This window comes from Rhinolophus hipposideros (genome assembly GCF_964194185.1).
Source record: "Rhinolophus hipposideros genome assembly, chromosome: 15".
NCBI lineage: Eukaryota > Metazoa > Chordata > Mammalia > Chiroptera > Rhinolophidae > Rhinolophus > Rhinolophus hipposideros.
Window position 1 is genome coordinate 14,767,450 of NC_138061.1, and position 10,193 is coordinate 14,777,642.

General features: G+C 46.8%; 1 protein-coding gene across 47 annotated transcripts in view; it reads right to left on the reverse strand.

Moving 5' to 3' along the window:
* The window catches only part of TCF7L2 (transcription factor 7 like 2), a 192,640-nt gene extending 182,662 nt beyond the window's left edge, over positions 1-9,978 (reverse strand). For 25 of the 47 annotated variants that reach the window (XM_081073678.1, XM_081073650.1, XM_081073672.1 and 22 more), the window contains exons 1-3: positions 9,242-9,928; positions 8,897-8,963; positions 8,565-8,689 (exon numbers count right to left, since the gene is read on the reverse strand). In XM_081073678.1, the coding sequence (XP_080929804.1) occupies positions 8,565-8,689; positions 8,897-8,963; positions 9,242-9,430 (381 nt within the window). In that variant the 5' untranslated portion in view covers positions 9,431-9,928. Of the gene's footprint in view, positions 1-8,564; positions 8,690-8,896; positions 8,964-9,241 lie in introns of all 47 variants that reach the window. The other 22 variants (XM_081073679.1, XM_081073651.1, XM_081073676.1 and 19 more) reach the window with 6 other exon arrangements.
* Positions 9,979-10,193: the final 215 nt, after the last annotated feature.

Below are 10,193 nucleotides of genomic sequence, written 5' to 3' on the forward strand. Positions count from 1 at the left end.
CATCAGAGATTTCCAGAGATGGGAGGAAAGGGACCCAGCTTTTACTACCAGAAAGATTTCATCCTCAAAAGCAACTAAAAAATCTGCAACCCTATGTTGGTTTTCCCAGCACTAAGTGAACTTCCAGTGTGATGAAGATTCTTTTTTTTTTTTTAAATGCCTGTTCATTCTACTAAATTGGGAAGAGGTGGAGCATTTGCATTATTTTCAGCTTTATGAATCACCTGGCTCTTTTATTAAAAAAGTAATAAATCCAGATTCAGTTCCTAAAAGGTTTTGATTTGGGTTTTTGGGGGGTTAGGTAGGGGGTTCCACTTTCCTTTCAATCCTGTAGATACCACCTGAGCAACTCGAAGTGTGATTTCCATGCCATTAGCTAAAAAGACAAATACCTTTTTTTAAGTTATCTAAGACTTTTTCTGATGTCATCGGTCATTTTCAGGACAGGACCAGCAGCCCTAGTTCTACGTTGGGGAGCCTCTGATGTTTAATGGGAAGTAAAGTTCTGAGCAGGACTTTGGGCCTGTCCTTTTCAAAACTATCAAAGGGCCTCTGACTTCCACTGGGAAGGCAAAACCAGCACTGACTGGTAAGTATGTGGGCTTAAACATTCCTGCAAAGAGCTAGACACCCAATATTTATACCATCCTAAAACAACAACTTAAACAAAGGCATCTCCTTTTCACTTCCTGGCATTCTCCAGAAATCCTGCTGCAACAAAACGCATGCCTTTCGACTCAAGAACAACCTCTCCGACCGTCTCCATGTTCCATCAAATGTCTATTTACCCTCATTAATTTTTTTTTCTTTTCTTTTCCTCAACCTGAAACCATCAGCTATGAGTCAGAGAGCGATCATTAACTTTTACAGCTTCCACACACATCCACCTACTCACATTTGGGGAAAGAAGTATTGACTTGCAACATTGCCTGAGACCAAAATCCTCTAAGAAGAAAAAAAGGGGAAAAAATTGCTTCAAGAAAGTTACATCTATAGGTCTATAGGGGAATGCTACATTCATTGTTTTTCCACTTTGTGCTGCAATCGCTTGCAAAAAAAAAAAAAAATGTTGAAGTTGAACTTGGTTATGGTGATCAGCACTTCTGGGTTGATTTTTGAGGAAAAACTAGATGATTTTTCTTTAGACATCAAAACATAAAGTTCTTAAACTGTTGGAGGAGGGTATATATAAAGTGAATCAAGTTGCCTGCTCTTGTACAAAACACATTTCTAGCTTACAAAAACACGTGGGCTCAAGTGCTGAGACATGTTCCTAACACAGCATTTTCATTAAAAGTTGCTACACTAACACTCTTAAAATGATGTCCCATCATTACTCCACTTAGCAGTCACAACGCTGCAACTCATAACGAATTAATTTGCATTAATGTGGGTTTCATATGTCCTTTCCTGGGTATGCCATTGTGATTCAGGCTTAATAAAACTGACACGACAATAACATAGTGCCTTTTATTGCACTTTCTAAAACAAACCAACCCATCCCAAGACCCACACAAATCCTCTCAATTTTTTAAGCATTTTACTAATATATTTAGTACATCATAATTGGCCCAGCACGCAGGAACCTAGTTATCTTCTCAGTAAATATTTATAGCATCACTCTTTCCCATTCATTCTGCATTTTCTTAGAGAATCTCACTGTAGCCTACATCTGCAATTCATTGACTTTACAATTTACCACATGTTGGGATGGGACAGGTCTTAGCTCCATTTGAATCACTACACAAATATGCAAGTGATTTATCGGTTTCAAACTGAAGACTGCAAGAGAGGACTCCACTTTTCCTGAACATTACTTCTTCTGGCCGACCATGAACAATTACAGTTCGTACTAATTAAGCTCTGTAAATGTGCTGTGCCCGGCTAATGCCTACCAGGCCTCAAATTTATTTTCATGATGCCAAACTTTAGCAAGCCATTTTAACTCCTTCAGAGCTGATCCCACTAAGAGCCATTCCTTCCCCTGCAGACCGAACTGTTTGGGGCAACTTCACATCAAAACAAGAATAAAATATATCGGGCTGAATTACCAGCCCGAGATCAGATGTGCCTAAGGAAGAAAAAGCTATCCTGGGAAAACCAAAGAACACCAGGGCTGATAACCCATTCAAAGATCCCACAGCCCCATCTTTGTAATGAGCTGTTAAGGGATTCGAATCTGTCCCCGAGGGCTAGTAAGTTTCTGCATTCCATTGATTAGAAAATAAAACCTTTCAGATTCGGTCTTGAAGTTTGCGTTAGATGGAGGGAAGAATCCAGCCAGAAATGACGGAGCCATCAGCCCCCTTCAACAGTTTCCCACACACCTCGGAACCCCACACACTCCCTTTTACCATGTGGTCAGCTTGTAACACACACACACACACACACACACACACACACACACACACAGCGGCCCACTTTTTAAAAATAAATTAAAATTGGCCTTCTCCCACACATCAGGGTCTGGACCACAGATGCCCCTCCCCCAGATCCTCATACACTAACTGATATGAAACATGTCTTTTCCTGAATGGAGAACTTTGGGTGATGAGTGGATTGGAACCTGTCTTTTTCCCCCATAGTACTTTCGCTTCTCATAAACAACTTCCAATCCCCAATTTCAATCACGCCATTCCCCCTCAAACCCAAATCTTTGTCTCATCTTTTTATACTTTTCTAGCCTGTCTCAGTCAAGCACTGTTTCTGCCCCCCAGGTGACTTTTCTGTGTTTCCGCCCTCAGACACCAGAGCACTTTTCCCAAAGGAGTGGCCTTCCCATGCCCAACATAAACCTGGATTTTTTCCTTCTCATGCATTAATTTCTTTTAATCAACTCTCTTCTCCCTCACCTTTTTTTTTCCCTAAACCCTCACATTAACTAGTGCACTATGCAACGTGTGTATTTTCCCTTCCAGCTCAGTGGAACATCATATAAATTAAAGAGCAGTCTCCCGTATCAGGTTTCTTTAAGTATTCTGGGAAATATGCACAATATAGGCAACACAGTCTTGAAAAAAAAAAAGAAGAAGAAAAAGGAAAGGAATAGGGGAGAAACCAGAAGAAAAGGAAAAAGATGCAAACACCTAGAGCAACTTTGCTTTTGAAAAGGGCATTTGTGTAGAGCCCCCCACTGAATTTCCATCCCTGAAAGTGCTCTTTATAAATGTGTATAACAATAGCCTAGAGGGAAAGTACAAGTCAGCTGCTGAAGGAGGGGGTGTCTGCCTCGGGAAGCTCAGATTGCAGAGGTGGGGGTCAGAAGAGGGGGGAGGGCAGCATTTGCGATGGGCTTCCCCCCACCCCACCCCCATATCATTGCTTATAATTAGTGAGAGAAATTTGAGCTACTGCCAATGTCTGCGGACCTTGAATATTATAAGGCCAACGTGGCGTCAAATATCTTAACATTCATAAGTGTTATGGGCTGTAAATAAAGCCTGTGGATTTATGACCCGGTGGCGCTTGCCAGCAAAGGACTGGGGCACATTTCTTTCAGCAGACCTGTCGAGGTGCAAGTTTGCCTTTGGTTGTAAAATTAACCATTTCCTTCACAAATGTGCTCAATTATAAGTCAGAGTTGAAGATTTACTTACACAGTTGGCAATATTCACTCCCAGAAGAAACTCAGATGTCCACATCATACCCCTCTTCAAAAGTTAAAGCATCTAGAATTTGATTCACCTTTCCTTTTCAAAAACTTCTGTATTGTGTCACCTCAAAACAGTTATAAATGCGGTTAAAGATACTATCTAATTCCACTTACCAAGACTAAAAAGCTTACAACCTACTTCCTTGGAAAGTGCTTATTTATTTGGCAACTCCATGGTTTTAAAAAAAAAAAAAAAAAGCAAAATAAAAGGAGTAAATCACTCCTTGCCTGAAGTCTCGTCCCTTCCCCCAATATGTCATCTACTTCCTGTGTAGGAGAGGGCCTTTGCTAAATCCAGGTTGTCTCATACTTAACTGCCAATAAACCAACTTCCACATAACTTCCAGACAGCTGGGGAAAAGGTCCTCGAGAGTTTTAGTCATGGTCCAGAAACACGCGTCCACACAAAAATTTGCAGCTGTCCTTTCTCTCCAATGCATTTTTAATGTGATTCGGGGGCCCCTGTTGTGAAACATCTGACAAAATGTGAAATCCTCTTAGATACCTCCTCTTTTACCCAGTGTGCGTGTGTAAGAGAAGTTGCCCAGGACTTCTCAACCAAGAACTGGAGGCACTTTTCGTAGGCACACAGGCACCTCGTGGGATGGAAGAAGGCATTCAAAACCTGGAAAGATGTCTCCTGAAATCTGTAAAAGCACAGCCTCTAGTACAACGATTAAAATGCGAGTGTTCTAAAGCAAATATTTTTGTAATGGCGTGCAGAAGTGCAGTTATCCTGCGATGCTCACGGAACTGCATTCTTGATCTGCCAACCCCCGGAAACCTTCCTGTAACTTTTTCACAGCTTGCTAAGAAACAGAAAGCTAACCAGCTTCCAGCAGTGACACTCTAAATGAAATCCATATCAGTACAATTCAAATCAGCGAGGAAAACTCCTAAGCAAGACCGGGGATTGTCTTCCTCCAAATCTTTTCTCAATCAGATAGGGGGCATCAGTGAAAGCTACTTCCCTTTAGCCGTCAAAAGTTTCCAAAAACACTTCTTCCAGAGAAGCACTTTTCGGCTCCCAACTGCTTAATAGTTTGTTTCTGGCGTTTCAGAAAGCTTTAAATTCAACAAACGGCAAAGTGCTGGCACATTAAATTTATAATCATTAAAATATGACTTACTGGGTGAATGTTGAACCCATAATCCATACTGCAGACATTAAACCCCAACCTATAAAGATTAGCACAGAATTAATACTGTTGCAGTGAGATTGAAATCTAAACATGTTCGCCATAAATATTTCTGTAGGAGATGAAAAACAATTAGCATAAATACCAAAGAAGGGCAAGAACACCTGTTCTTTTTTCAGGGCGATAAGCATTTTATTGTTCTCTATTTAAAATGTAATGACCTGTGTAATTACAGTAATATTACATTGTTATGTAGGGGCTTGGAATGTCACACTTTGAAAAGTGTTGTCAAAACAATGGGGGGGTGAAAGTGGGGGGTGGGAGGACAACAGGGAAGGACCACCATTAACCCTTCACACTCCGAGGTCTAGCTCTTTTGTATTAGAAAGGATTACGCTGTTTGAGTGAGGAGAAAACATCCATTTTTCACAAGGCAGAAAGAAAAGTTGCCGAGCTAAATAAAATCCCAGTGAATAGGTCCCTCTTGATTTCCTTTAAACGCTGGATTCCAAGTTCAAAAATGAATTCAAGATGCTGCATATTTATTTGTTCAAACTAGTAGCAAATAGCTCACTTGAAAAGCAAATAACTTTGGATAAAAGATGCAAGAACTCTAATAATCAAGTCCTAAAAAAGTAATTTCAAACCTAACTGGAATTTCGACCACCATATCCCCATTTCTCATTTAGCAGGTGGGAAAAAGAAATGTAACACTACTTTTTCCTATCAACTTTAATATGGTAACAGTATTCTTAACATACAAATGTTACCACACTTCTAATATTTGCAGTTCTATCACTTCCCATCTATTTAACTTGACCTCTCTCCTTAATGCATTTTTGTATTCGAATCTGCCTTTTTAAAAGCTGTTCCGATTACTGTATCAAAGACTAAATTAATGTTATGCAGAAATCTTTGTCATTTTAAAATAAAATTATTACTATCAAGCTTTATGGCATGATTAGCAATTAAAGCATTATTAAAGCATTATTCTTGAGATAATGCATTATTCATCATAAGCCGATTTAATGACACTCCATAATTCTTTACATTCTTATATAGAAAAGTAGAAATCAGGGATCGAAAGAGTTGGCTTCTTAAAGAATGCAGCTGTTTACAGGTACACTCATAAGTAACAGAAAATGTAGCAAAAACACGACCAACAAGGAGGGTCTGGAAAAGAATAAAGCACACAGCTAATTTGTCTTTACACCTTGCCCCCCAAAACACCCTCTAGGAAGCACTAAGAATTTCAGATGAGCATGAAAAGACCGCTGTCTTGCCTATAGATTCCTCTCCGGCAGCTGTATCAAATCCGGAATTGCAAACTGGCCCCTCTGATCGAAGACGTCAGGAGTGACACACAACAGCCTCTCGTCCTCATTTCCATTGCTCTGCTGCCCGGCCTAAATAAATAACTTTAATTTTGGAGCACATAATCTAATCCAGGTAACAGATAGGAAGGCGGAATGGGCAGTGCACACAAAGATGTCGGTTGGTGTTTGACATGCAAATAGCAAACTGCCTACTGAGTTCAGAAATGTCTTCTTAGACTCAATCTGATGTCACAGCACAAGGCCACCCGCGACGTCCACAATTAAAATAACTAGCCGCCATCTATTCCTATAATGCCCACAAAGGGGACCGATGGTTGAGAGCCTTCCTTTTCGCACCGGGAAGTCATTTATTTGCCTCTGACAATTTCCCTGTTTCCTAATTACAGCACAACACAACTGCTCAAGTTTTTGGAGACAGTATGGCGAGACTGCCAGCGGTCACAGACAGGGATTTTGCAAAGAGCCATCAAGCCCGCCATCACAGCTCAATATTCAGATGGCCTTTCAGAGTCTTTCAGATGGCCAAGTGGATTTTAAAATAACACCAGGGAGGCTTCCATCATAGGGGGAGGGGATGAGAGTAAGAAATTCTCATGGTTACTTTGGAATGTTGCTTGGTCGGGTTTTGTGAGTACACAAACCCTGGGATTCTGAACCGAATGCTCCTGGTTTCAGATGCCCACAAACTCCCCCAAAAAATACAACGTAGCCGGACTGTGCTTCCCCCCCACAGCCGGGCCCCTGCAGCCTGAAAGAGCTGGCCCTGCAGGGAGGTCAGGCTGAAGCACTCTCCCAGCTTCCCAAGCACGCAGCAGCCTGGGCGCAGGGGAGGGGAGAATAATTATTTCTCATTCCTAGCCATAAAAAATGACCGGTCTAGCATGCCCTTGCCATTTTTGCCAGGGCCCAAAAACAAGTCAAACCTGATAGTTAATATTTTAATACTTAAAAACACTTGTAGATCTGATCGACTCCCGACTGGCAAGCCCTCGGCCATTAGCACCGAATCCACGGCTGCTGAACAGTGGGTGCATTATTTCAAATTGCTATTCTCAAGTTACCGAAAAAGAAAAAACAAAAGTAGTGCGTGTGTAAATAAGGGGTAGGGGTCCGAACTAGAGAAGGTGCAAATGACAATTCCGGGAAACCAGGCACAAACGGCGAGAGATTGCGTCTAGAGATTCGCAATCCAGGCATTTTAGAGAGTGGGGGGTAGGGGTTCAGGATGAGGGCAGGGGGCAGAGGCCGGTCTGGGAAGGGCAGAAGCCTTATTAACAAATGTCAGGGGTAGGCTCCGAACGATCGCAACGAGAAGCGCCCCGGGACCTGGCAACCCCGCGCCGCCCTGGGGCCCCCGAAGTTGGAAGGCCCGCGATCAGCAGCCCACTCCCTTGATGGAGAAGCGTCCTTGGCCTCCCTCGCCCTCTGCACCCCGTGTGGCCCGCACGGCGTGGTCCCTGGTCCCCAGGGCCCACTAAGGGCCTTCATGGAGCTAGTGAGTGCAGACCCCGCTCTAAGCCCCAAGGCACCAAAATTCCCTAGAAATACATCGAGTCCACTCGGAGGAGGCCCTCCCGGGTACCCACAAACCAAGAACCCGGGCCACAGGGCCCTTCCCACCCCGCGCGGCCCGGGAGAGCCCGCACCAGCGGCCGGGCAGTCAAACCCGCCACAGCGCCCAGGGCGCCCGCGGCCCTGCAGGGTAGCCCAAGGAGAGGAAGCCCCGAGCCCGCAAGTTTGCAATGGGACCAATCTGCCAAGCGTGACCTTCCAGGGCAAAGGAGCAGGAGGAGGGCTGAGAGCCGGCTAGCACCACTAGAAAGCTAAATAAATAACCGGCCGAAAGAGAACGCCGAGGCGCTTCTCCAGGGCCCCGGGCTCCGCGCGCGCGCTCGCTCGCTAGTTTTCAAGTCCAACGCCTGGAGCCAAATCCACTCTCTACCCGCGCGACCGGCGCAGCCCAGTTACTGAGTCCCGGCGGCGGCAGCCAAGGGGTTAACCGGGGAAAGCCCAAGACGCCACAGAAGAGGGAAGGAAGAGAGAGAAAAGAAAAGAGCCACACAGTCATCTTCCCAGGGTGAAGAAACAAACAACACCACCAAAGGGGGAGGGGGCAATCAGAGCGCAAAAAAAAAAAAGTTCTTCTGATTGTTTTCCCCCCAACAAAGCTCTGCTTGTAAAGAAAGGGCTCCCCAACATCACAAAGCAGCAAACTGAAAGCAAGAACATGGCGAAGTGCAAACAAATCCAGTCCACAAAAGGCAGAAAAGTTTGGAGAGTTTCGGGCGGCCTGGGCCACGAGCGGGGGAGGGGAGGCGGGGAGGGGAGGAGGCGGGAGGGGGAGGGAGGGGAGGAGGCGGGAGGGGGTAGGGCAGGGGCCGCATGCGGGGCCGGGCAGGCGGGCAGCGGGCGGGGGCCGGGCGCGGAGGCACTTACGGTTCGGGCGGTGGGCGAGAGCGATCCGTTGGGGAGGTAGGGGCTCGTCAGGTCGGGGATCATGATGAAGGGGTAGCCGGGATACGGTGGCCCCTTAAAGAGCCCTCCATCTTGCCTCTTGGCCGCTAACATGGCGGGGCGGCGAGGGGACGGCGGCGGCCGCGCGGAGCGGGAGAGAGCGAGGAGAAACTTTTAGAAAGTGGCCCAAGGGGCCGGGCGCCCCGGCCCGGCCGGCGCACGGCCGGGCCGAGCGGGACACGGGGCCGGGGCGCGCGGGGCGGCGGGCGCGGGGGCAGCTCCGGGCGGCTGCGGGGCGCGCGGGGCGTACTCACCTTCTTCCAAACTTTCCCGGGATTTATCTCGGAAACTTTCGGAGCGAGGCGGAGGCCGTCTTTCCGCCTTCCCGGAGGGGTGGAGGTGGGGAGGGCGAGGGGCAAACGCCACGCAGAGGAGGGGAAGAGGGGGAGAAAAAGCACCAGCGGGGTCGGGGGGTTTGGGGGGGGAAACAAAAACAGGGTTACAAGTTTTTGCAATGGTGGCACCGCACGCACACGCCGCCCGCCCGGCCCCGCGGCGCCCCGCCGCCGCCCCCAGCCCCGATTTCTTCCCTTTAAGCCACGTTTGCCAAGCCCAGGAAATAGATTAAAAACCCCACCAGCCCGAGGGGCTTTTCCTACCTCGGAATCGGAGGAACTGTTCTGATTCGTTTCTGATTCATTGACTAGAGACGATTTGACATCAGCTAAATCCCTCTCTGCCGAGGAGTTTTCGGAGCTCTTCTCCTCCTGTTCGCCCTCGTCTTTGAAGGAAATCAGTTCGTCGTTGGCGCCTAGGTCATCTCCTCCACCGCCGTTCAGCTGCGGCATTTTTTTCACCCACCAGCAGCAATTTTGGAAGAAAAATGAAGGAGGAAGAAAAGCCAAAAAAAAATACCCCCAAAAAGTTTTGCCCCCCAAAAAAAATATTGCAAGAAAAAGACGAGTCCAAGGTTAACTTTTTTTTCTGCTTTGGGGTCTTTTTCTCCTGGGGAGGGGAAAGAGGGAGGAGGGGAGGGGAAGGGGGGGGAGATCTTCTGCACGCGTGAGTTTGGATTTCTTTTTTCTCTCGTTCCCAAGGATCCGATCAATGTGCAAAAAAATAATAAATAAAAAAGGGGGGTAAAAAAAAACACACCAACAACAACAAGAAGTCAGATATAAAGAGCAAAGGGGGGGGAAGCCGAAGATACAGGAGGAGCTCGTGCCGCTCGGATTTGAGTGAGTTGAAGTTAGACTGAGAGCTTTTCAGTTCAAAGGCGGCGCTGATTGACAGATAGAAAAAGGGGGATCGAAATCCGGAGGAACGGAGTAGTCTGGGAGCGGAGATTATTGACAGGGCGAGAGGAACACACTCGCTTAATGAGATGCCGGGGGGCGGGGCTGTCCGGGTGACGTGTGCATAAATAAACAGCCGGGGTGGGCGGGGCGGGGGCGGCTAACAATGATCCTTTCGGGCGCCGGGAGAGGGAGGAGGAGAGGGGTGGGGGAGGAGGAGGAGGAGGGAGAGAGACGGAGGGAGGAGTGTTCTGGGGGAGAGGCCTGCGCTTGAGTGTGCGAGCCCGGGAGTCTGGGCGAGGGGACCGGGACTTGC